Source organism: Rhinoraja longicauda, chromosome 29 (genome assembly GCF_053455715.1).
Source record: "Rhinoraja longicauda isolate Sanriku21f chromosome 29, sRhiLon1.1, whole genome shotgun sequence".
NCBI classification, from domain to species: Eukaryota; Metazoa; Chordata; class Chondrichthyes; order Rajiformes; family Arhynchobatidae; genus Rhinoraja; species Rhinoraja longicauda.
The window spans coordinates 6,252,088-6,280,065 of record NC_135981.1 but is presented as its reverse complement, the minus strand read 5'-3'; the positions used below and the strand labels follow the sequence as shown (position 1 = coordinate 6,280,065).

Sequence of the window (27,978 nt, the reverse complement as noted above, 5' to 3'; positions counted from 1 at the left end):
GGAGCATGGGAGGAAACCGAAGATCTCGGAGAAAACCCACGGAGGTCACGGGGAGAACGTACAAACTCCGTACAGACGGCGCCCGTAGTCAGGATCGAACCTGAGTCTCCGGCGCTGCAACTCTACCACTGCGCCACCGTGTCATTGAGTTGAGTTTAGCGATACAGCGTGGAAACAGGCCCTCCAGCCAAAGGAGTCCACACTGACCAGCAATTACCCATGTACCGAAGAAGGGTCTTGACCCAAAACGTCGCCCATTCCTTCTTTCCAGAGAATCCGGCTTTTTGTGTCTACCCATGTACTATATATGAGCTACAATAGTTCAATATACTAGTGCTATCCTTTACACTAGAGACAATTTACAGAAGCCAATTAACCTACAAACCTGCAGGTCTTTAGAATGTGGGTGGAAACAAGCCCTTCAGGCCACCGAGTCGGTACCGACACAGCAATAACCCGGTACACTAGCACTATCCTACACACGAGGGACAATTTACGATTTTTACCAGAGCCAATTAACCTACCGACCTGTACATCTATGGAGTGTGGGAGGAAACTGGAGCACCCGGAGAAAACCCACGTGGTCACAGGGCATACGTGCTAAGTCCCTGTGTAATCTGAATATTGTAACATCCCCATCTGAAGTGGTGATCAAATTGCTTGCCCCGTTTTTTACACCAAAACATTTGACCACACGCTACAAGCACTTGACGGAAGGGGCCACGATGTGGATAGTCCCACCAGAATTGCATTTACTTTTTAAATTAGAGATGGCCCAGTGATAAATGAAGATTTTCTCCTGCTATGATATCTATCTCAGGTAGTGACCCACCTCTCCTTCGACACATGATGAAGAAGTTCTTTTTAAGAGTTGGATTGTTGGTCATGCAACACTTAGTTAAAATTTTGATCTCGGTTTTGACAAACGTGAGGCACTTTCACTGTTGCTAGCACCTAGTCATAGTCATACAGCATGGAACAAAGGCCTTCAGTCCAACTTGCCCACACCGACCAACATGCCCCATCTACACCAGTCCCACCTGCTTGCGTTTAGCCCATATCCCTCTAAACCTATCCTATCCATGTACTTGTCAGCGTTTAGTTCTGAAATATTTTGCAGAGAGCTTTCACACGTTTATTGAACCAGCAGTGATCAACATACAATCAAAATATTGCAGCACTGAATAATTGATTGAAAGGCTTAATGTAAAATTCTCCTGGATCAGTGATTGATTAGTGTCAATACTAACAATTTTATCTGATCTAATGCGCAGGAAGGAACTGCAAATGCTGGTTTACATCGAAGATAGACACAGAATGCTGGAGTAACTCAGTGGGTCAGGCAGCATCTCTGGAGAAAAAGAATAGGTGACGCTTCAGGTCGGAACCCTTCTTCAGACCAATCCTGACCCACTGAGTTACTCCAGCATGTTGTGTCTTATCCAGCATGTTGTGCCAGTTTTTAAATAAGGTTACGTTGAAATAGTCGTTTCCCACTAAATATGTGTACCTTTAAACAGGTATAAATGCTTGAACGCTTACAACAACCACAAATCACTACATTTTAAAACAAAGGTAAACACAGCAGGTCAGGCAGCATCTCAGGAGAGAAGGAATGGAGATGAAGAACTTTTTCAGTCAGAGAGTGGTGAAGGTGTGGAATTCTCTGCCTCAGAAGGCAGTGGAGGCCAGTTCGTTGGATGCTTTCAAGAGAGAGCTGGATAGAGCTCTTAAGGATAGCGGAGTGAGGGGGTATGGGGAGAAGGCAGGAATGGGGTACTGATTGAGAGTGATCAGCCATGATCGCATTGAATGGCGGTGCTGGCTCGAAGGGCTGAATGGCCTACTCCTGCACCTATTGTCTATTGTCTATTGAATGGGTGACGTTTCGGGTCGAGACCCTTCTTCAGGTTGATTTTTGTTTCAAGAGATTGCCTGACATAACATTGACTTACTGCTAATTGAAAATCAAAGTTCAGTTTAGCTTAGTTTATTGCCACGTGTACTGAGGTACAGTGAAAAGCTTTGTGTTGCGTGCTATCCAGTCAGCGGAAAGACAAGACATGATTACAATCGAGCCATTCACAGTGTACAGACAGAACCAACTCTCAATAATCTTTTGCTGACAAGTGTTTGTGCAGATATCAAGATTATGAATCTGCATAAATTCCTGCTTGAGAGAGCAACTTAAGCGCAGCGGTAGAGTTGCTGCCTTACAGCGAATGCAGCGCCGGAGACCCGGGTTCGATCCTGACTACGGGCGCCGTCTGTATGGAGTTTGTACGTTCTCCCCGTGGGTTTTCTCCGAGATCTTCAGTTTCCTCCCACACTCCAAAGGCGTACAGGTTTGTAGGTTAATTGGCTTGGTAAATGTAAAAATTGTCCCTAGAGGGTATAGGAACGTGTTAATGTGTGGGGATCGCTGGGCGGCGCGGACCTGGTGGGCCTACGGGCTTGTTTCCGCGCTGTATCTATAAACTAAACTTTCACAGAACCTCATGCAGGCAAAAAAAATGTACAACTCCTACCCCTTCTGTCGTGGGGTAGACTGACTCCCCCACCCTCCCAACAATCTTTGCACATCCCCAATCCTGGGACTTTCCACTCATCACTTTAATTTCATGTTTCATGTATCTTGTTGTGTTTTATGACTGTTGGCAGACCAATTTCCCTCCTGGGATAAACAAAGTTTTATCCTATCGTATCTTTATCATTGACCAGAAATTCAACTAGCGTGGGCCAGTGCCTCACCCCTGACAAGCTGAGGTATTTCTAACGTCTACTTGGCACGTCAGGTCTGGTGGAATCCTTTCCAGATATCTAGACCGGCAGAATTTCAGCCAAATCAAAAGGCTCAACATGTAACATTAAGGCAAGAAACTGCAGGTGCTGGAATCTTGAGCAAAACACACAAAGTGCTGGAGGAACTCAGCAGATGAGGCAGCATCTCTTGAGAAAGGGAATAGGTGATGTTTTGGGTGGGAACCCTTCTTCAGGTCTGCCTTCAGAAACGCCACCCATCCCTTCTATCCAGAGATGCTGCCTGACGCCTGCATTTTGTGTCTCTCTTCAGTGTAAACCAGCTTCGGCAGTTGTGACCCTTCTTTAGTCCCTTCTTTAGTCCCTTTTTGGACCAGTGCCCTTCGTGTGAGGAGGAACTAAATGTGTGGGGTGCTGGTTAAGCAGGGTCTCGACCCGAAATGTCATTTATTCCTCCTTCTCCAGAGATGCGGTCTGACCCGTTGAGTTACTCCAGCATTCTGTGTCCCTCTTCATTGGACGAGTGCTTGAAGAAGGGTCCAGACACAAAACATGTGTCCATTCCTTCCACCGATGCCGCCGGACCTACTGAGTTCCTCCAGCGCGCATAACATTGTTTCGTGTCCACCCATCACTTAAAACCTTGGGGATACCACTTTAACACGGACGTACTGTGGCACCATCGACGAGATTCGTTGCACTAATTTCTGCAATAGCCCTTCCCAATTCAAAGCTTCCAGCAACCAGCAGGACACGGCAACATGGAACTTTAACTATCTTCAAATCACAGAGCGCCCTGACTCATAAATATATTTGTTTCTTTATCATTGCTGGATCCAATTCATGGAACTGCATGACTTTGCAGTGCGACGGAGGTCACAGAACAGCAATAGAGGGTTCGAGAAGCTAATTCAACATTTCCGTCTCATTGGAAATTGGGCATGGGCTTTGAGGAGCTTGCTGGAGAGGGCCACATCTTAACAATCACATCCGACAAGCCACCCACTCTGGTGTTCTACACAAGACGCTGAGATGCTCCAGCACTTTGTGTCTGTTTTTTGAATCAAAAGTAATAGTTTAGTTTATTGTCACATAAATGAACATTAAAAAAATCTTTAAAGATTCAGGTGTCATGAAAGAGTTACGAGGAAACCAAACACGAGACCACAATCTGGAGTTCATATATCAAATCTTTTATACCATTGGTTTCGCATTGGCGTATGGATCTACCTTGAACTCTGTGCATTGAAACAGTTTAATATTTTCCTTAGTTAATACTTAGTTTAGCTTAGAGATACAGCACAGAAACAGGCACTTCGGCCCACCGGGTCCACGCCGACCAACAATCCCCGCATATTAACACAGTCCTATACACACTAGCGACAATTTTTACATTTATACCAAGCCAATTTACCTACAAACCTGTACGTCTTTGGAGTGTGGGAGGAAACGGGAGATCTTGGAGAAAACTAAATTGATTGATTGATACAACGGTGGCGCAGCGGTAGAGTTGCTGCCTTACAGCGAATGCAACGCCGGAGACTCAGGTTCGATCCTGACTACGGGCGCCGTCTGTATGGAGTTTGTACGTTCTCCCCGTGACCTGCGTGGGTTTTCTCCAAGATCTTCGGTTTCCTCCCACACTCCAAAGACGTACAGGTATGTAGGTTAATTGACTGGGTAAATGTAAAAATTGTCCCTAGGGTGTGTAGGATAGTGTTAATGTGCGGGGATCGCTGAGCGGCGCGGACCCGGTGGGCCGAAGGGCCTGTTTCCGCGCTGTATCTCTAAATCTAAAATCTAAATCTAAAACTAAATTGATTGATTGATACAACATGGAAGCAGGCCCTTTGGCCCACCGAGTCCATTGATCACCCGTTTACACTAGTTCTATTTCCTGCATAGGGCAATTTTACAGAGGCCATTTAACCCACAAACCTACCACACAACTTCGGAATGTGGGAGGAAACCAAAGCACCCAGGGGAAACCAGGGAGAACATCGGGAGAATGTACAAACTCCAAACAGGCAGCATGCCGAGCTCGGGGACAAACCCGCCGTGCCAGTTCTACCAGCTGCGCCACTATGCCGCCCACGCGCTCAATACCAAACCAGAGATATTCAGGTAAAATGACTGCAAGCAACGTCTAAAGTTTAGTTTTTTTTTTTCAGTCAGTTTAGAGATACAGCGTGGAAACAGGCCCTTCGGCCCACCGAGTCCACACCGAACATACCTGCACATTGACACAAGCCAACACACACTAGGGACAATTCACACTTAAAACAAGTATACAAACCCAAGCCAGTTAACCTACAAACATAGAAAAGAGGAGTTGGCCATTCGGGTGAGCCAGCACCACCATTCAATATGATCAAGGCTCATCATCCATAATCTGCTTTCTCCCCATATCCCTTGATTCTGTTAGCCCTAAGAGCTATATCTAGCACTCTCTCGAAAACATCCAATGAATTGGCCTCCACTGCCTTCTGTGGCAAAGAATTCCACAGATTCACAACTCTCTGGGTTGAAAAAGTTTTTCCTCATCCAAGCCTGCACGTCTTTGGAGTGCGGGAGGAAACCGAAGATCTCTGATGAAAGCCCACGCAGGTCACGGGGAGAACGTACAAACTCCGTACAGACAGCACCCGTAGTTGGGATCGGACATGGACGTGGTAAGGCAGCAACTTTACCGCTGTGCCACTGTGCTGCCCTAGTGTGGTAGTATGTGTCTGAAAGCAGACAAAAACAGAGGGAAGGAAATTCCAGAGACTAGCACTGTGTTAACCGAAAGCACATCTGCCAATAACACAGGAGTTTAAAGTGCTGAAAAAATGGAAAGAGCAGAAACCACAAGGGGGTTTCTGTACTTGAGGTTTCAGTTCCAAGACCGTGGTGGGTCACTTGTACTGCAGGTGAAACATTTGTCTCGTCAACGGAGCGGACTTCATAGATGATCAGGAGATATTAAGTCACGAGTGCAATGACTTCATTGACGGATGACTCAAATTTTAATGAAAGTGCTCGGCAGGGAGGGACAAAAAAGGCCAAGAACAGCAACAGGTGGATTTGAATAAACATGAGACTCCTGCCAAGAGCTGGCAGATGCAGCCCGACGTGGAAAATTACAAGTGGTTCAGAAGGAAACAAAAATATAGTCAGGAAGGGAGTTTACCAAAGGAGGGAAAAAACCCTGCAATGATGGAAAAGATAGTTACCTTGATACAAAGGGGTATGGCAGCACACAAACGTTGTGTCACTGAACAAGTGGTGCCGAGGTTGGGACTAATAAGAGTCACAGAGTTATACAGGGTGGAAACAGGCCCCACGACCCAACTTGCCCACATCGGCCAACATGTCCCATCTACACCAGTCCCACCTGCCAGGGTTTGGTCCATATCCCTCCAAACCGCTTCTATCCATGTGCCTGTCTAACCTTTTCTTAAAACGTTTGGATAGTCCCAGCCTCAACTACCTCCTCCGGTTTTCATGTTCCATACGCCCACTACCCTTTGTGTGAAAATGTTACTCCTCAAATTCCTATTAAATCTTTTCCCCTTCACCTTAAACCCATGTCCTCTGGTCCTCGATTCACCTACTCTGGGCAAGAGACTCTCTGCATCTACCCGATCTATTTCTCTCGACCCGATGTAATAATCAGGAAGTGTAAGAGCCAGTGTGACAAATGGAGAATTAAAATTAAATTAATTAAATAAATACTTTGGACTGGAATTTAAAGCTTACCCTTCACAATGGTGACCATTAAAGGTTCGGGGTTGTTATATTAAAAAACTGTCAATTTCAATAATGTTGTTTTAGGGATAACTATTATCATATCATATCATATCATATATATACAGCCGGAAACAGGCCTTTTCGGCCCACCAAGTCCGTGCCGCCCAGTGATCCCCGTACATTAACACTATCCTACACCCACTAGGGACAATTTTTACATTTACCCAGCCAATTAACCTATGCACTATCGTAGCCTGAACTCCAGGTTCAAATGGCTCTATCAAATGTCCAGGTAAAACATTCTGAAATGATAACAGAAGTGAAAAGTTATCAACATAAACCGTTGACTCTTTTTCTTCCCTGCAGCTTGACTGAATGAAAGATACGGCATGAGAACAGGTCGTTTGGCCCACCGAGCCCACGTTGATCATTAATCACCCACTCACACTAGTTCAATGTTGTCCCACTTTCTCATCCGCCCCCCCACACACACTGGGGGCTATGTACAAGAGGCCAATTAACCTGCAAACCCACGCAGTCACAGGGTGAACAGGCAAACACCACACGGACAGCAGCCGAGGTCAGGATCGAACCGGGATTCCTGGCGCTGAGAGGCAACAGCTCTACCAGCTGCCCGACTTGCGGAGTATTGCCAGAAATCTCTGCGTTTACTCCACATTCCCAGTGTCTGCAGTATTTTTGTGCCGATCGCTCTACTGCGGAAACATTCTTCCGGGTTCCACCGTGGGAAGCTCGCCACCATCTCCTTGGGTTTGTGAAAGATTGCAGTGCCACCATCCTGGTCTACCTGAGAAGGCCAAACTAAGTGCAAAAAAAACAGACCACTGGAAAAACTCAGTGGGTCAGGCAGTGTCCGTGGAGGGCGACGATATGGGTTTGGATTGAAAAAGAGTCCCGACCCTAAAAATCGCCTGTCCATTTCCCTTCCCAAATGCTACCTGAGGCGCTGAGTTCTTCCAGCACATGCGGTCACAAGGGGAAGGTGTAGTTAGGGTTACCAACTGTCCTGTATTAGCTGGGACATCCCGTGTGTTGGGCTAAATTGGTTTGTCCCGTACGGGACCGCCCTTGTCCCGCATTAGGCCCGGACACTGAGGCCCGAAGGCCCGGGCGCCGCCTATTGGAGGTTGTGTAGCAACCCGCCTCCCAGCCGCCATTGGTGCATCGGGAGCACGTGGCAGCTGGCTGGGTGAGGTCACGTGGGGCGCGGGGCGGTGACGTCACCTTTTGTCCCTTATTTGGGAGTGAGAAAGTTGGCAACCCTAGGTGCAGACGACACCCAAAGTCAGGATTGGGCTTCTGGTATTGTGAGGCAGCAGCTCTTCTAACTGTGCCATTGTGCCAGAAGAGAATCTTTCAAGCATCTCGACAAACACTGTCAAATGTCAGGGTTCACAGAAGTGAATGTTCTGGGTTTCAACAAAATCCTAACGATATTGTTGCCAATATCATCAACAATTTATGTTGCACAAGTTATGGTTTCTGATATCAGCTTCCTACTAATTAGGCATAGAGTCATACAGCACGAAAACAAACCCTCCGGCCCAACTGGTCCATTGCAACCATCTAAGGTGCCCCACCTAAACTCATCTTATTTCTCTGCATTTGGCTTTTAGCCCTCTAAACTTTTCCTATTCATGGTGCTGTCCAAGTGTCTTTTAAATGCTGTTCTAGTACCTGCCTTAACTATCTCCTCTGCCAGCTCGTTCCACACACCCACCACTCTGAATGAAACAGATTCCCTCAGGTCCCGATTAAATCTTTCCCCTCTCCCCTTAAACCTATGCCCTCTAGTTCTTCACTCCACTTCTCTGGGTGCCTGCATTTGTGGTATTATTTTGAATTGAATTGAATTGCATAAATTCTATTAGCCAAAGATGTACACATACAAAGAATTTGCCTTGGTGCTTTGCTCGCAAGTAACAACACGATATGCAGTAGACAACAATAAAACATTATAATTTAAACATGTGAAGAATGAAATAAAATACCAGGGCACAAGGAGACTACAGACAGTTATTGAGTAGAGCTACTGCTCGTGGGAAAAAGGTGTTTTTATGTCTGGCTGTGGCTGCTTTGACAGTCCGGAGTCGCCTTCCAGAGGGAAGTGCTTCAAAGAGTTTGTGGCCAGGGTGAGAGGGGTCAGAGATGATCATATCTGCTCGCTTCCTGGCCCTTGCAGTGTACAGTTCGTCGATGGGGGGGAAGGTTGCAGCCAACAACCTTCTCGGCTGATCGAACGATGCACTGCAGCCTCTGGATGTCGTGCTTGGTGGCTGAGCCAAACCAGACCATGATGGAGAAGGTGAGGACGGACTCTATGATGGCAGTATAAAACTGGACCATCTTTGCCTGTGGCAGATTTTCTACCCTATTTGAACCATCGGGGTAACCAAATTAATCAAGCAACTTGTGTAGGAAAGAAGTGCAGTTGCTGGTTTAAATCGAACATAGACACAAAGTGCTGGAGTAACTCTAGCGGGAGAGGCAGCATCTCTGGAGGGAAGGAAGCAAGAATCAAGGAGAGAAAGAATCAAGCAATTTGTCCCACCATGAGAACGCCCCATCTTTTCTCCCATTCGGCATGGAAACAGGCCCTTTTGCCCACCGAGTCCCTGCCAACTTTTCAGATACCCATTTACACTAATCCATTTTATTCTTCCCACACTTCCAAACTTCCTCTCTCCAGATTCTACCACAGCTACACACGAATGCCGATTTACAGTGGGCAGTCAACCTTCCAATGTTCATGGTCTTGTGGATGTGGGAGGAAACCAGAGCACCTGGCAAAATCACACCTGGTCACAGGTAAAACGTGCAAACCCTTACACAGACAATTCTCAGGCTCTGCACTGCTGGAACTGTGTTGGGACTCAATGAAGTTAAATGGTACATTGTTAAAAGATTGAGCTAGGACTGTTGAGTGGTTTAAATACATTTTCACAAGATGAGTTATTGCTCTGTAACCCCTTCCCCTTTTTAAAACTTATTTCTGCAGTGTTAACAGGTTATTATTTAGCCTTCTATCAGCACTAAACACTTTCTCTGATGTGGTAACATTGCCGATAGCTGCAGGTTTGATGATTGAAATGTGTAAATACAAATGTGGGGGGGATGAATTATTGAGGTCGGGTGACCTGAATATGATCAGTACAGTTGTACAACACTGTCTCTCACTCGCATCCCTTCTGTTTAAGCCTTGTCTTCCCTCCCCACCCCATCTCATCCCACGAATTGTTTCTACTTATTAGAGTTGCCAACTGTCCCGTATTAGCCGCGACATCCCGAATATTGGGCTAAATTGGATCGCCCTTGTCCCGTATTAGGTGCTGTAAGCCCGGGCATTGTTGGGCAGTGTAGGCCCGGAGGCCTGGACGTCACCTGACGGAGGTTGCCTAGCAACCCGCCTCCCGGCCGGGGCGGCCAACCTTGGTGGAGCGGGAGCACGTGGCCGCTGGCTGGGTGAGGTCACGTGGGGTATGGGGCGGTGACGTCCCCTGATGTCCCTTATTTGGGAGTGAGATAATTGGCAACCCCTACTACTGATGCCCAGCTATTACCAGCTCCCATCCCAAACCAAGATCCATAGCATCCCTTTAGTGCCTGTCAAAAAATCATTAGAGACGTGTACCTGTAACAGTGCAACCAAGGGTCATCACTGCCCTAATAATCTGGTGTCTGCAAGGAACATCTCCCCAATCCCACCATTTTTTTCTCATCTTCTTGTTGATTATATTGTTTAGTGTTCTATGTTTACATATTCTATTGTGTTGCTGCAAGTAAGAATTTCATCGTTCTATCTGAGAAATATGGCAATGAAACACTCTTGACTCTTTTCTGTATTTCCCTCCCTCCCCCCCACACCCATTTTCTCCCACCCTCCCAGTCCCCCTGCTCCTGCCCCCCCCTCCCCAGTTTCCTTTTATCAGTCTGAAGGATCTCGACCCGAAATGTCACCCATTCCTTCTCTCCAGAGATGCTGCCTGTCCCGCTGAGTGACTCCAGCATTTTGTGTTTACCTTCCCTTTTATCCCCTCTCTTTCCACCCCCCAACCCCCGGTCCTCTTCTCTTCCACCCATATCTCTCCCTTTGGCTTCACATTTCACCCCTCTTCTCTCCTAATCTGACAGTCCTTCTCTCATTTTCACCTCAAGCATTTTATCACACTGTACCCATCATCGCCTTTTATCTTCCCTTCACTCGTTAGGCTTTGTCCTGCCCCTCGCCTCTCTTTTCCAGCTTTCTTCCCCCACTGCTCCCCACCTCCCCCCACCTCTACTATTATGAGGCTGAAGGGTCCCAAGTCAAAACATTGTCTGTCCATTTCCTCCATAGATGCTGCCTGACCACCTGAGTTCCTCCAGTACTTTGTGTGCTTTGCTGGAGATTCCAAAATCGACAACTCCTTGTATCTCAGTAATGTTCACAGCCAGTGGCGCAAGGCACTTAGATTGAAAGTTTCAAATCTCCAAGATAGTTTTGTGGGATGTAATGGGTAGGTAGGGGAGGAGAGGAGCAATACAAGCAGGGTCACTGTCCAACTCCTCAACCACGACCAACCAAAACAATGACATTACAAATAATCTATAAAATATGGAGTCGTACAGCAGTTTATTTTAGTTTTGTTCAGAGATACAGCGCGGAAACAGGCCCTTTGGCCCACCTAGACCACACCGACCAGCGATCCCCTCACATTAACACCATCCTACGCACACTGGAGACAATTTTACATTTTCATACCAGGCTAATTAAAATAACAAACCTACTAGTCTTTGGAGTGTGGCAGGTCAAGGGGAGAATGTACAAACTCCGTACAGACAGGTAGCCGTAGTCAGGAGCAAACCCAGGCCTCTGGCGCTGTAAGGCAGTAGCTCTACCGTTACACCACCATGCCACCCAATTTTTTCTGGAATTCCTTTCCTCCAGTAAGAGATGCTGCCTGACCCGTTGGGTTACTCCGGCATTTTTTGTGTCTATTTTCTGTTTTTAAGACATGTGTGGACCACAATATTTTAACACGCAGGGTTACCAACTCTTTAAAGTTTGTCTTCAGGCACATTGAGAAATTACAACTCCAAGTCAGCTGTTACCTCCTGGGCATTTGCCAGGACCCCAAGATGCATCATAAACATGACATGCAGTTTTATGTCCTACGTAAAATACTTCTTTAAAAAAAAATGGAGCCGTTTATTGAAATGATCTGATACAAGATCGCCGATAATCCTTGTGACCCGTTAGCAGGAAACAAATATTAAACGTCGATTTCTATTAAAGAACGTGGATGTAAAATTAGAATTAAAGCATGTTTCAAAACTGTAGAAGAATGCACAAACTGACTCATGTGGTATTCCCCAGCCCACCAACATTTTAGAAATTTTCTTGAGCAAGAAATAATAGCGAAAAGAGCATGTCTCAATTTCGTGTGTGTGTGTGTGTGTGTGCGCGTGCGTGCGTGCGCGCGCGTGTGTGTGTGATCTAGCCTACACTTCCTAACCTGCTGCATAATGTGTGGCTTTTAAAACACACCGCTATCAAAGATTGTTGGACATTGCCGTGGTGAAATCCTGCCCGACTAAAGTGGGATTTATTTCATATTTAATGAAGCTCGGGGATATGTTGCTTCTAAGAAGCTAGACCTGATCTAGCTCGAGGGCCGACCGTACTGTGGCTCATTGAGCAGGTTTATAAACATGTCTCCTGACAGCATTTGGGGTAACTCAGAGTTCAGCTGCTCCCAGTACAACACAACACCAACACGTGCGTGCTGTGCTACTACTGAGCATCTCAGTGAGGCCGAGGGACGGCATGGCCTGAACGCTTGGCATTTGAATCACAAGCAAGCGTTCAGGTCTCCAGCAGAACACAACGGCGCATCATTTCCCTCTCTCCCTCTCTCACGCTTTCATTCACAAGCAACAAACTCACACGAGTGTTTTGGGTAACGAGAGATAAAAGGGGGAAGTTAAGCTGAGCTGAAGGGTGTGGTGGGGCATCCTAGGAACCTGAAATCAGCAGAAACCACTTCAACTAGATAGCGTTGGGTATGAATCTTACAAGGCAGCGTAAACACTTGAGAATCGAAGGACTCATCCAAAATGTTCACCAAGTTAACTGTGCATTTCCTGTTGAGGGATGAAATGCGAAAACTGTCACGTTTTGGCGTAAAAAACCCTCCCGTTCCACGTCTGCTCTCTTCAAGAAGTATACATCTGAGTGTGCAAATTGTACCAACAATTTAAAGTGTGCATCGATCTGGAGCTAACGGTTGTGAAGCACCATGAATGATACAGATTTAGCAAGTTATATTATAGACTCCATAAATAAAAAAGCTTTTCGTTGTACCTCAACTAAACTGAACTGAAGTGATAACGTGGAGGATTGTTTCAGAGCCAGATACTGCAAAAAACAATTAAATGCAAAGTGTGCCAAGATATGAGAGGGAAGCAAATATTAAAATGGCGCCTTACCGACAACAAACACCAACATTGCACAGACTAATAGGTCAAATTGATAAGCTGGCTGGAGGCTTTTGGTACACGAAAATCTTTAATGACATTTAATTAAAATTTCGGCAAGCTGGCTAAGCAGGTGCTTCTTCCGACAATTTTTTTCAATGTGCTGAGTTAACCAAAAATCCATCGGCCTTTTTGTTGAACCTACTTTGCACACCTCAATCTGTTGCAACTTTGGGCTTTCAAATGAAAGTGACATTGGTCCTTTTCAGTCACAAGTTAATACTTACAATTGCAAAGACTTTCGTCTTACTACCAGTGACAGGCCTCTTACTTTATTTACAAGAACAAAAAAAAAAAAGATTACTTTATTTTCAACAGCAAAAAGAGAATTACTTTGAACAGAACTCCAAATATCTATGTGGGCAAACCTTATAATGTTTTTTTCACTGTGCACAGGCAAGATGCAAAAGCAAACGGACACCCATTGAAAAAAAGTCATCGAAATAGGATTGTAAATTGCAGTAAGATCCGGGAAATAATATGTAGAAGGTGCAGTTCCCCTAGATTTTTAGATTTAGATACACAGCGTGGAAACAGGCCCTTCGGCCCACCGGGTCCGCACCGCCCAGCAATCCTTGCACATTAACACTATCCGACACACACTAGGGACAATTTTTTTTTTTTTTACATTTGCCCAGCCAATTAACCTACATACCTGTACGTCTTTGGAGTGCGGGAGGAAACCGAAGATCTCGGAGAAAACCCACGCAGGTCACGGGGAGAACGTACAAACTCCGTACAGACGGCGCCCGTAGTCAGGATCGAACCTGAATCTCCGGCGCTGCATTCGCTGTAAGGCAGCAACTCTACCGCTGCGCCACCGTGCCGCCTGATTGTTCCATATGAGGAAACCAGTTTGGGGTCATTCCATCATCGGTAATAATCGGTCACAATATCATATCATTGAGAGGGCTTGGAAATCAGCTTTCGGCTGAATTCCTGTCCAGCGCTTCACTAGACTAATGGCCGCCAGAGCCACAGGTGCTGAATTTGCCCTCAGCTTCTCCAACTACTGCGCTCTGGATTTCCCACCCAGTAATCCTGGCCTGTGTGTGAATGTTGATGCTCGACCTGCTGATGCTTCAGTCTAGACTTGGTCATTGCGGCACAGTTGGTGGAGAAGCTGCTTCTCAGCGCCAGAGACACGGGTTCAACCCTGAACTCGGATTGCTGCCCGTGCGGAGTTTGCACGTTGGCCCTGTGACCGCGTGGGTTTCCTCTGGGTGCACACACCTCCCACGTCGCAAAGACGCGGGCGTTTCTAGGTTTGTAGGAAATAAAAACTGCAGATGCTGGTTTAAATCGAAGGTAGACACAAAATGCTGGAGTAACTCAGCGGGGTCAGGCAGCATCTCGGGAGAGAAGGAATGTGTGACGTTTCGGGTCGAGACCCTGTCTGAAGAAGGGTCTCGACCCGAAACGTCACTCATTCCTTCTCTCCTGAGATGCTGCCTGACCCGCTGAGTTACTCCAGCATTTTGTGTCTACCCATGTTTCTAGGTTAATTGGCCTCTGTAAATTGCCCCCATTGTGTAGGGGGTGGATGCGAGAGTGGGATAACATAGAACTAATGTGAATGGGTGGTTGATGATCTGCATTGACCCGATGGGCCGAAGGGCTGGAGTCTGTGCGGTATCTTTCAATCATTGTTAGAAACGAGGGACTGCAAACGCTGGCTTACAATAAATGACATAAAGTGCTGTAGTAACTCTCAGCAGGTCAGGCAGCATCTCTGGAGAACATGGATAGGTGACGTTTAAGATCAGGACTCCTTCCCATCAGGTTGGTCAGTAGGTCAACTCCTGTGGCAATGGTTCACAATCCATTCCTTAGCTTGATCCTATCTAACCAAGCTACAGATGCGCCATAGAAAGCATTTTATAGGGATGCTTAGTCAGCATAGTCTAGTTTGGGAACAGATTCCATCCAAGACCGCAAGCAATTGCAGAGAGATGTGGACGCAGCCCAGACCATCACGCAAACCAACTTCCTTTCCATTGAATCCATCTACATCTCATTCAAGGACCGGTCACTTCCCCCCTCTCCCATCAGGCAAGAGGTGCAGAAGTGTGAAAACGCACACCTCCAGATTCAGGGAGTTTCTTCCCAGCTTTTATCAGGCAACTGAACCATTCTGTCTCCGGGCGGCACGGTGGCGCAGCGGTAGAGTTGCTGCCTTACAGCGAATGCAGCGCCGGAGACTCAGGTTCGATCCTGACTACGGGCGCCGTCTGTACGGAGTTTGTACGTTCTCCCCGTGACCTGCATGGGTTTTCTCCGAGATCTTCGGTTTCCTCCCACACTCGAAAGACGTGCAGGTATGTAGGTTGATTGACTGGGTAAATGTAACAATTGTCCCTAGTGTGTATAGGATAGTGTTAATGTGCGGGGATCGCTGGTCGGCGCGGACTTGGTGGGCCGAAGGGCCTGTTTCTGCGCTGTATCTCTAAATCTAAAAATCCAACTAGACAGCGGTCCTTGGCTGCCATCTACGTCAAATGATACCCTCTGACTACGTTTAATCAGACTTTACTGTACTTTACCTTGCAGTAAACATTATTCTCATTACCCTGTATCTGTGCACTGTACACTGTGGACAAATCAATTGTCATCATGTACAGTTTTTTCGCTGAATGGTTAGCACGCAAGAAAAAGCTTTTTACTGTGCCTCGGTAAACGTGTCAATAAACTAAACTAAAATGAACAAACCATCGGGGTTTTGGTGACGTCAAAATAACGTGCATTACGGCACAATTATACGCTGCAATGCTCCTGTAAACTATAAAGGAATGGATTGTTTAAAAAACCTTTTTTGAATAGACAAATGCCGTAATGCTGGCAGTTAAAGAAGTCCTCTTGCAAGTGAAAGAAATAACCTGATATCACACTAACTAGCAACTTGGCAACCCTGACCCCCAAAGGTGGGAACTGCTGATAGATAACGATGTGGAGGAAAAAACCCTCAGCACAAACAATTTAAATAAGGACCACTTGTTGGATCAAAGAGCCAGTTGCCATGTTGTAAACTATGCGATTCATAGAAACATAGAAAATAGGTGAAGGAGATGGCCAAATCGGCCCTTCGAGCCAGCACCACCATTCAATATGATCATGGCTGATCATCCAAAATCAGTACCCCGTTCCTGCTTTTTTCCAATATCCCTTTATTCATTTAGCCCCAAGTCTAAACCTAACTCTCTCTTGAAAACATCCAACGAATTGGCCTCCACTGCCTTCTGTGGCAAGGAACTCCACAGATTCATAACTCTCCGGGTGAAAAACGTTTTCCTCATCTCAGTCCTAAATGGCCGACCCCTTATTCTTAAAACTGTGTCCCCTGGTTCTGGACTCTCCCAACATCAGGAACAATTTTCCTGCATTCAATAAATAAGAGGCAGTTAATCTTGATGTTATTGGAAAGTATTTCCATTTGATTAATGCACTTCCATGCCAAGCAGAAATGTAAGGGTTTCAAGTGCAACTCATTACATTTGTTACTATGGATGAGTTAAGCCACCATTTTGAGCAATGTGCAAGCCACTGTGATAACTTGTTTTTCTGTTGCCCCTGTTGGCCAGGACTTCAGACACAAAAAGTCTCTTATCCTGTGCATTCAGCGAGACCCCAACGTGCCAATGGAATCAAGAGCAGGAACATGAAGGCCAGGCCCAGGGGACTATATGCATTCTAGCCACAGAAGCAGATCTACAATCACATATTACAATCGTACCACACCCTTAAATCTCTACTCCTACAGCAACATTTCTTACTCGCACTGTAAATGGCTCGATTGTAATCATGTATTGTCTTTCCGCTGACAAGATAGCTCACAACAAAAGCTTTTCTCTGTACCTCGGTTTAAAATAATTTAAATGCTTCAAAACGAAAACCGAGACTGCACGACAAAGAGTTGGAAATGCTTAAAATGCTGCCACCATACATTGAAGTGTCATGAACTCTGCAAGCAATGCATCAAGAATGCTTCTCCTTGGTAGCAATGAAGTTTCTTCAAGCGATGACTGCTAATGCCTGACTATTTGCATAGTTACAGAAAGAAAATTAGATTGGGGTTGAACGTAAAATCTAACATAAATTGGCGTTTGTATTCTTGAACACAATCAATGGATCAAGTTCTGTTTTTATCGACAAACTCCTGAAGATCTGAGTAGGAAGGAACTGCAGGTGCTAGTTTACACCGAAGATAAGACACAAAATGCTGGAGTAACTCAGCGGGACAGGCAGCATCTCTGGATAGAAGGAATGGGTGACGTTTCAGGTCATCTCTTCTCTCCAGAGATGCTGCCTGTCCTGCTGAGTTACTCCAGCTTTTTTGTGTCTATCTTGGCTGTATAACCAGCAGCTGCAATTCCTTCCGACAAGTCTGAAGAAGGGTCTCGACCCGAAACGTCACCCATTCCTTCTCTCCAGAAAAGCTGCCTGACCCGCTGAGTTACTCCAGCGTTTTGTGTCTATCTCCTGAAGGTCAATGAGTGCAACTTAAGTTCAACGGCAAATTATCATTTTGCCACGACCACAGAGAGCGATATTTTCTACCTCTTTTCAGTGGAAGATGTTTGGTTATGATAGCAGTGTTGATTTTAATCGGCCTAATTTGTTTCCAAGTATGTTTTAACACCATGGAGGGGCAAAACGGGCGGCTTGCAAAGCATCAAACCACCCACAATTGTTCAATAATTTTGGGGAAAGTGCAGCCAATTTGAAAGGTTACACTGTCTAATTTTAAAAAAAGTTACTAAAGCCGAACTGGGAGATTCCAATGTGTAGGAAGGAACTTCAGATGCTGGTGTCAACCGAAGATAAGACACAAAATTCTGGAGTAACTCAGCATCTCTGGAGAGAAGGAATGGGTGCAGACCATTCTCCAGACACCAATATTGCACTCAACTCTTTGAAAACTGTCAGATAATTTTACTTAACGAGCTTACTTTGAACACAAGGAACCAAATATATATATATACTCGACCAAGTGGACTCGTTGGGCCCAAATCTCTCCTGCATTGGTGCAGCACCCTCTCCTCTCCCCTTTCACCTCCCTTCCCATTCAACCCCCGTTATCCTCCCTCCTCCCCCCTCCCTAGGAGATAGATTTAAACTTTAGAATATGAATAACTTTAAAAATATAACACCCATTTCAATGAAACTTCTTCCATTAGCACCAAAAGGGGGGATGGTGGGTAAGGTGGGCCTAAAATTGTTGCGCTATCGTGTACCGTTTTGTCTGTAGCTCAGGAACAAACAAACAAACAAACAAACAAACGAGAGTTTTAGTATATATATATATATATAAACATAGCACAAAAAGTAAGGAAATTTGTGTTTGGTAGTTTATTTCTTTGTTGTAACAATGCTTGTTGGCAATAAATCTTATACCGTTGGAAAGCCTGTTTATTTCCCTTTTAAATGGTGCCACATTTGTAAGGAACATGCATTTGTGGGATGAGCAGCAGAGCTGAGTATATGGGTTGCGCCCATGAAAAATTTGCCAAATCTCTGCCAATGCCAAACAGCTTATTCTGCCATTGACTCTTGTTCGGTGTTGTTTGGTGGATTGGATGATTGAAGTCTGAAGAAACAAGACATATTGGCAATTTAACAATTTATTCATTTAATAAACAGGAGCCACAGTAGCGTGTGGAAGAACCATACACAGCCATAACAGCCTGGCACCTCCTCCTCATGCTGGTCACCAGCCTGGTCACACACTGTTGTGGGATGGCATCCCATTCTTGTCAGCACCTGGGGGTACCAGAAGCTCAAAACAAGAGTCAATAGCAACAGCAGAATAAGCTGTTTGGCATTGGCAGAGAAGATTTGGCAAATTTTTCATGGGCGCAACCCATATACACTGCTCTGCTGCTCATCCCACAAATGCATGTTCCTTACAAATGTGGCACCATTTAAAAGGGAAATAAACAGGCTTTCCAACGGTATAAGATTTATTGCCAACAAGCATTGTTACAACAAAGAAATAATCTACCAAACACAAATTTCCTTACTTTTTGTGCTATGTTTATATATATACCTCTTCTATATATACACCTCTTCTATATATATATATATGATGGGTCTTTAGTTTCTGCATTGGATTCTGACAAATGACACTTTCAGAAAACAGAGAGAGGAAATTTCAACTCGAGAAGGAGTTGTTTTTGAGAAGAGTTTTCGACTGAGCATTATTTTTAAACTTTCAGGCGGCTCTGTAGGAATCGGATGACGGGCGGTTTCTTTGAAGAGGAGAGGATTAAAATAAACTCCTACGTTTTTAAGAAAATATGATCTCAGTTCAGTGAATCACCTCCTGGTTACTCATTTCAACTTGATCTGTCTCCCCGGCAGGGGCATTTGCTTTTCAGAAACAATTCCTCACCAGTGTACCGATGCTCATCGCCTCCCCCCTTTTCCAAATGTTCAACTGCACCGTTCTCTGCCCCTCGCCCTCCTTCCCCCTCCTCCACCCCCCTTAGACTCGCTGGGGGAGGCGCGGTTGGTTGTCAGCGGTTCCTGCATTCTGCTGCAGCAGAGGCAACTTTGGAGATAGAGCTACATTTCAGCCTCTGCTGAAGAGCCTGCAAGCAAACATTTTTTTTTTTTTTGAACTTGCGGTTTTAATATTCATTTCCGTAAAAAAATGAAGATGAAAGAACAAGAGTTAGTTTTTTAAACACAAATGTACGGCGAGTACAACGTCGAGACTACAACAGAACAGCAATAGCAAGGAATTCCAGTGGAGTAAATTGATGCACATTTGGACAAGGAAGAGAAGCTCACTACGCGAGAAACATGGAAGAGATCCCCTTCCTTCTCTCTCTCTCTCTCTCTCTCTCTCTCTCTTTCTCTCTCTCACTCACTCACACATGCACAAGACATCAGCCAGACAGGCTCGGGAAACAGTCAACAGGGACAGAAAGGAAATACCTTTACGCATTGAGATGGAAAGGGGGAGCGAGATAGAGCGAGAGGGAGATAAATAGATGGGGGGGGGGGGGGGGGTGGGGGGAGATAAATAAAAGAGGGAGAGACAGCGGGGAAACTTTAAGCAGAGTAAGAAAACAGTATCTCGGACAGAGGGAGTGGAAAGTAGAGCAGAATGGCCCTATGTTAGGGGAAAGATAATGTCAGTGATACAGACAACAACGTGGGTGCAAAGAGGAGACAAAAGGCGGAGACTGACACAGGAGAGAGAGGGAGAGCATGGTGGGGCAAATGTATATAAATGTCCACACAGAGAGCAAAACGCAGGCATGGAAATGAATATTCTGAGGAAATAGAGTAAAGAGAGAGAAAGGAAGCGGCAGGCGAGAGAGTCAGGCTGTTGAATTTTTCTCCCATGTGTTTTGGTGGGGTAACCTAAGCAGGGGTGTTATCTAAAAGCTCGTCACGATATTTGCAGCTTTTATCTCAGCCCCTGTCTTGTTTTGTTTTTTTATTTCGATGGATGAAGAATCCACTGCTATGCACAATTTTATAAGAAATCATGTGTCACAAAGACCTGTCGCGGTTAGTCATTATAGATCATTAACTTTCCCCGAAACTGAGATTCTTGGGTTGATTGAATTGGAAGAAGAAAAAAAAGGGATGATTAAACTGTCCAAAAAAAATCGTAGAATGTAACCAAGCATTAATAATAATTTCACTAAAATTGAAACTGAAAATCTAAGCAATTCTTTCTAGGCTGATAATAACTTTATCAGCCTAGGAAGAAATTTATTATATTCTTATACATTCTGCTCATTATCAAATGTATCTCCCAATAAATAACTTGAATGAATGAATGAATGAGTTTATTGGCCAAGTATGTGCATATACAAGGAATGTGCCTTGGTGCTCCGCTCACAAATGACAACACAAACATACAGTTAACAATTAAGAATAAAGCGTGACTTATCCATTATAACTTAATGCTGCTTTTCGTTTTGCCAGCACTTTATTTCCTTGCAAATGAATCGCCTTTGTTACATGTGTAGGAAGGAACTGCAGATGCTGGTTTAAATTGAAGATAGACACAAAATGCTGGAGTAACTCAGCGGGACAGGCAGCATCTCTGGAGAGAAGGTATGGGTGACGTTTTGGGTCGAGACCCTCCTTCAGACTGATCAATGGATGATGTTTCGGGTCACGACCCTTCTTCGGACCGATAATGGGTGACTGATCAGTCCGAAGAAGGGTCTCGACCCAAAACGTCACCCATTCCTTCCATCCAGAGATGCTGCCTGTCCCACTGAGTTACTCCAGCATTTTGTGTCTATCTTCGCCTTTGCTACATGACAACTTGTATTTCAAAGGTACCACCAAAGACTCTACTTCCTGGGTTACAAAGTACTATGGGAGGTCTTAAATTCAAATTCCATTATAAATTCACCTTGCATTATTTTGAATAGTGTTAAAAAAAATATGCTCAAGAATAAATGGGTGAAACAAAGAACTGCAGATGCTGGGATCTTCAGCAAAACACAAAAGTGTAGGAGTAACAATACATTGATTAGTACGGGGATCGGGGGTTATGGGAAAAAGGCAGATGATTAGGCTCAGGAGGGAAAGATAGATCAGCCGTGATTGAATGGCGGGGTAGACTTGATGGGCCGAATGGCCTAACTCTGCTTCTAGAACTTATGGACTTTATCGTTACAACTACCTGGGCACAGTGAAATTCTTTGCTTTGCAAACAACCGGGTAAGATCCAACAGTAACTCAGCGGGCCAGGCAGCATCTCTGGAGAACGTGCATAGGCAATGTTTAGGGTCGGGACCCTTCTTCAGACTGATTCAATAAATCAGTATTGGTGTTATTGGTTAATGTACGTCAAATCCCAGTTTATATCCTGATCTTTGCTGAGTTGGCACAAATAACCCCTTCTACTAAACCCCTTCTACATGTAATATAAGAAAATAACTGCAGATGCTGGTACAAATCGAAGGTATTTATTCACAAAATGCTGGAGTAACTCAGCAGGTCAGGCAGCATCTCAGGAAAGAAGGAATGGGTGACGTTTCGGGTCGAGACCCTTCTTCAGGAGGACTCTTCTACATGTAAAATCACCCTCCCTTCCATCTCAGAAGGGGAGGGGGGAAATAGATTGAGACTCCTTTGGGACTGGACTAACATGCCCAGTTATACTTAAGAAGTCTGAAGATGGGTCTCGACCCGAAACGTCACCCATTCCTTCTCTCCTGAGATGCTGCCTGACCTGCTGAGTTACTCCAGCATTTTGTGAATAAATACCTTCGATTTGTACCAGCATCTGCAGTTATTTTCTTACAATGTCTAATGAGGGGGTGGATTGAAGTGGGGAATGGGAAAAGAGGGGCCTCGACCCTAAATGCCACCTGTCCACGTTTTTCCACAAATGCTGCCTGGCCCGCTGAGTCAGTCCAGCACTTTGTTTCCCTTTTGTCTATTAACCAGTATCTGCAGCTCCTTGTTTCTAAACTCTCTCCCATTCTGCATTTAAAGACTTGGAACTTTACATGTCACGTAACAGGTCAGCAAATCTGTGGAAGGAGAAGAGTTTTAACAATCCAGATCGGAAACTCTTGGCCTGGGAACTGTTAACATTAACCGTGTTTCCCTCTCCCCAGACGCTGCCTTGTCTGTCGGGCGTTTCCAAAATTTTCTGTTTTTTCCCCTCGAATTTCAGATTTCCAGCGCCTGGAATTTCTTTCTTTCCGCACAATGAGAACAGTGGATACCTAAATTATGCCCAAGACGATAAAAGGAATGGAAAAGGGTCTTAAAAAAAAAGAGTTGTGGAAATAGACCCTTCGATCCAACTTGCCCACACCGGCCAATGTCCCAGTTACACTAGTCCCACCTGCCCACGTTTGGTTCATATCCCTCCAAACCTGTCCTATCCATGTACCCATCTGTATGGTGTCCATATAGTGAATTGAGAATTGTTTAGCAGTTATCCAAATAGCTACAGTATGAGTGATAAAGTATTGGTGAATGATCTCTGGTTCCCCAAACTCTTCACCACTGTTGTGTCCGAGATGTTTCAAACCCATGACAGAAACTCGATAGAAACTGATTGCTATGGTTAGCCTTAATCTATTCCATTGTCTAATCGCCAAGACTTGGAGCAGGTGAACAAGACGAGGCGTGATTCAGCGGGTCAGGCAGCATCTCTGGAGAGAAGGAATGGGTAATGTTTCGGGTGGAGACCCTTCTTCAGACTGATAGTCAGGGGAGAGGGAGACATGGAGATATGGAAGTGTAAGGTGTGGAAACACAGATCAAAGGGGGCGTGAAACTACTCGACAACAAACCTGCGGGTGTTGGAAATTCCTGTACATTCAACGTGTTTTGTTTTCTTCAAAAAACGCCTACGTCAGGTTGAAAAGAGGGGTCTCGACCTCGCATCCACAGATGCTGCCTGAGCCGCTGAGTTACTCCACCACTTTGTGTCTACCCCCTTCCTCGTTTTCCTGCCTCCCCTGGGCCTGGAGATGCAAAGAACTGCAGATGCTGGGGTTTTGAGTAAAGCACAAAGTGCTGGAGTAACTTCTTGCAGCGGGCCAGGCAACATTTCTGGAGGACGTACACAGGTGGCGTTTCGGGTCAGGACCCTTCTTCAGTCTAACTCGTAGTCTGAAGAAAGCTCCCGACCCGAAACGTCGCCTATCCGCGACCTCCAGAGATGCTGCCTGACCCGCTGAGTTACTCCAACGCGTTCTAGTTCCCCCCCCCCCCCCCCCGAATCCAGTACCAATCCATTAATCACAAGACACTCAATCTTGTACACCATGTAATGTACAAACTGTCTGTGGCTATAGAACACTAACGAACAATGAAACACTTAAGACAGACACAGAAATGCTGGAGTAACTCAGCGGGACAGGCAGCTTCTCAGGAGACAAGGAATGGGTGACCTTTCGGGTCGAGACCCTTCGTCAGAACACGTACTCTGGCTAATAGAGCGACTGATTACATTTTACAAAACTTCCAAGTTCATGCAGACTGTCAATGGCGGAACCGGGTGAACGTTGAATCACCGAGTACAGATTTCCCTGCTACAGTAGTTGTTAGCATGTGTCTGTCCCATTGCCAGGCATAGCGTTGCTGAAGGATCATATAAATATAAATATATATATATAGAGAGAGAGAGAGAGGTTAGACACAAAAAACTGGAGCAACTCAGCGGGACAGGCAGCATCTCTGGAGAGAAGGAATGGGTGACGTTTTCGGTAGAGACCCTTCTTCCGACTGGTGGTCTGAATATATATAGTATATAAACTTTTGTTTTACGTGGTATGAACGAATATATATTTTCCCCACTGTTATATATATATAAAGAGCCATTAGTTCCAAAAACGTTTATTTATTTATATATATATGTGTGTGTGTGTGTGTGTGTGTGTGTGTGTGTATATATGTGTGTGTGTGTGTGTATATATACATATATATATATACACACACACATATATATATATATACACACACACACACACACATATATATATATATATACACACACACACACACACACACACACATATATATATATATATATACACACACACATATATATACACACACACACACATATATATACACACACATATACATATATATACACACATACACACACACACATATATATATATACACACACACACACACACACACATATATATATATATACACACACACACACTAATGGCTCTTACTTTCAAATTATCCTCGAATACAAGATATTCGCTGTCTTTGTAATCCCAGGGCACAGGTGTGAATGTGATGTCTCGCTCCCACCCGTCTGTAAACAACTTTTCATACTGATTTCTCGAGAAGATGGCATGAGAAACTAGAACAGAATAAGCCGCCACCTGCAACCTGCTGTGAGAACGGTTTTGTAAACAAGACTGGAGTGGTGGTGGTGGGGGTGGGGGGAGAGTGGGGCGGTTTGGATGCCGTGCTGCGGGGAACAGTCGCTGCCACTTCTGAAACCTCCTTCGATTTTCAAACAAAAACTGCTCGACATTTCAACTGGGTGGAATTGTCAACCGACTCGCTCCGCGCTGCCACTAACTAACTAACTAACGAACTCCTGCCCGTTCTGCTTCTGGAAGTAACTGCGCCGCTGTACTGCAAACAGTGCGAAGTTCAAAGCCAAATTTTGTCACAAGGACCGTTTTCAAATGGGTTGTTAAAGATCCCTCCACCTCTCTCGGGTGGAGTGGGAAACCCCTTTCTTGGCATTACTTGAAAGAGTGGGGTAGTTATTCCCAAATTTCATTAAAACGAATTATTTTCCAGTCGGTAACAGTGGGGAATAAGTGGAAGAGACAGGATTCTATGGATATTTTGGCTCAAACTTCCATCCACATTCGGCATCATACCCTTGCTAGTTTGACGTGCTCTTAATTATTTTCCCAGTTAATTAAAGACGAAGACACACACAAAGAGCAGCAGATGCTAGAATCTCGAAGGGAAATTCCAAATGCTAGAGGAACTCAGCGGGTCGGTCAGCATCTGTGGAAGAAATTTCCTCCAGCATTTTGTATTTAACTGAAGTGAATTGTTTTGGGCCGTGTGGCCCCCCACACTAACCAAGGGGCAACTTGCAGGGTCAAAGACGCCATGGTCTTGGAGAAAAAAGGTGGGGAAGTTGGATTAAAGTCAGTCATAGACGCGGGAAGAGGCCCTTCGGCCCAACTAGCCGACGCCAGGCAACAAGTCCCAACATGTACACTAGTCCCACCTGCCGGCGCTTAACCCAAATACCCTTATCCTATCCCTGCACCTGTCCACATGTCTCTTAAACGTAACGATAGAACCTGCCTCAACTACCTGAAGGAGGGGTCTCGACCCGAAACGTCACCCACCCCTTCTCCCCAGAGATGCTGCCTGTCCCGCTGAGTTACTCCAGCATTTTGTGTCTATCCTCGATTTAAACCAGCACCTGCATTTCTTTCCCCACACATGCCTCAACCACCTCCTCTGGCAGCTCCTCACATATACCCACCACCCTTTGTGTAAAGAAAAACAGTTACCCCTCAGGTTCCAATTAAACCTTTCCCGCCTCACCTTAAAAACCTATGGATTCCGGCTTTGTCGACATTGGTTTAACCGTCTTGCTAAACATTGGCTTACAAATGATACAGACCTTAATAGAAACAGTGGTGTAAATGTTCTTGGGGGGTGGGGGGGTGGGGGGGGAGGAGAGAGATAGAATTGTTATATATATATATGTGTGTGTGTGTATATACACACATATATATATATACACACACACACATATATATATATATCTATATGTATCTATCTATCTATATATATATATATATGCATATAGATATATATATATATATGTGTGTGTGTATATATATATATGTGTATATATATACACACACACACATATATATCTACACCTATATCTATATATATATGTGTGTGTGTGTGTGTATTTATATATACTGTACAAGGAAGGGTGTGAGTTTAACACAGTTAAAATATATACCGGAAACTAGTAAGTCGTGGCTCCAAGTGTTCTGACTAGTGCGGTATTAGATCAAACTTTAAACACGACTACTTTTTCTTTTCTTTGCCCCAAATTTTCTTATCCACAAGATTAAAAAAATTTAAAAGAAGAAAAAAAAAGAGATCTCTATAATGTAACAAAAAAGCGGAAGAGATTTTCAAGTTTGAAAACCGCACGAACACAGTGTAATTCTGAAACCCGGAGGTTTGGTTTATAATCAGTCCCCGTTTAACCTCAGCCCCTTTTCAAAAGTAATTGTAAGCTGCACTGTTTCTGTTACTGAGCGCGGGGACAAGGCAGGAATCAGTTAGCCGTCGCCCTGAAATCCAACGCCTGAAACCTCCCTCTCCCCCTCCTTCCCTCTCTTGCAAATGCGCGTCCTCGCGTTGGAAAAGCTAGTTGGCGTTTATCAGTCATATTCTGCGTTTTATCTACTGCTGATATCCGAACGTTCTGCGATAATTTGGGTATTTAACGCATTACTTCTCTGAAACCGTTGCAACTGAAGCCACAACCAGATGGGAGGGATGAAAATGGATCTCGACCCGAAGTCACTCACTCACCCCTTCTCTCCGGAAATGCTGCCTGAGTTACTCCAGTATTTTTGTGTCTATCTTGAGGGGGGAAGAGGGGAGACGGACTAAGCGCCACCAATCAATCACTCACCTGCCCTGTTTGGTGATAATCATCTCCGTCTGATGCTTGTGAAATTTAGACCAGAGTTGGTAGTTGCAGAGCATAATCTGAACCTTCCCCGATGCCTGCAAGCCCGGCACCGCGCAGAGTGAGGTCCGTTGGTAGGTGTGAGGGTAGGGGGCAGAGAAGGTGTCGGTGCCTGCCGCGTAGACTTCAGTTCCTGGGCTTGGGTAGCTCGGCACCCCGGCGGCCTGCGGTCTGGAGCCAGGGTAGGGGCAGTTGGGCATGGCCGGTGTCAAGTACCTACTGGCGTTGCCCACGGCGATCCCGGCGGCCGAGATGTGCTGGCTTGGGTAAGGGAGGGGGACCGAGTCCGGGGTTCCCTGGCACTGGTCTCCCATCAGATAGAACCTGTCCTGCATCCCATATCTCAGCTCCTGGTAGTCGTGCATCGGCTTGTTCCTCTCGGCGTCTTTGTTGAAGTTCTCGCTACTCTCTGGCTGATTCAACATAGCGATGGGAAAGTTGGGGCCGGAGGCTGGACTCGTTCCTCCCATGGACTGTCCAGAGAGGGAGGAGGGAAAAAAAATGTAAACTTTTTTTTTTAAAACCCCACACACGCACAATGGAAAACGATCAAAGTTTGTTGGAGCTAGCTACTACAAGGTGTGATAATGTCCATCACGGTACTCAAAGACTCGTCCCAACCTCCCAGGTACCGGTTCCTATTAAATATCACACTGCTCCTGCCTCGGGCACTTTCTATACTATTGGTGCTTGCGATCTGTGCAGTCATAGCAGTAATTGTCTTATTGGTT

General features: G+C 45.2%; 1 protein-coding gene across 1 annotated transcript in view; it reads right to left on the bottom strand.

Annotated features, from left to right (window-relative positions):
* Window positions 1-27,770, bottom strand: part of tbx21 (T-box transcription factor 21) — a 47,954-nt gene extending 20,184 nt beyond the window's left edge. Inside the window, exon 1 of the mRNA XM_078424371.1 lies at window positions 27,191-27,770. Within this exon, the coding sequence (XP_078280497.1) occupies window positions 27,191-27,717 (527 nt within the window). The 5' untranslated portion in view covers window positions 27,718-27,770. The remainder of the gene's footprint in view (window positions 1-27,190) is intronic.
* Window positions 27,771-27,978: the final 208 nt, after the last annotated feature.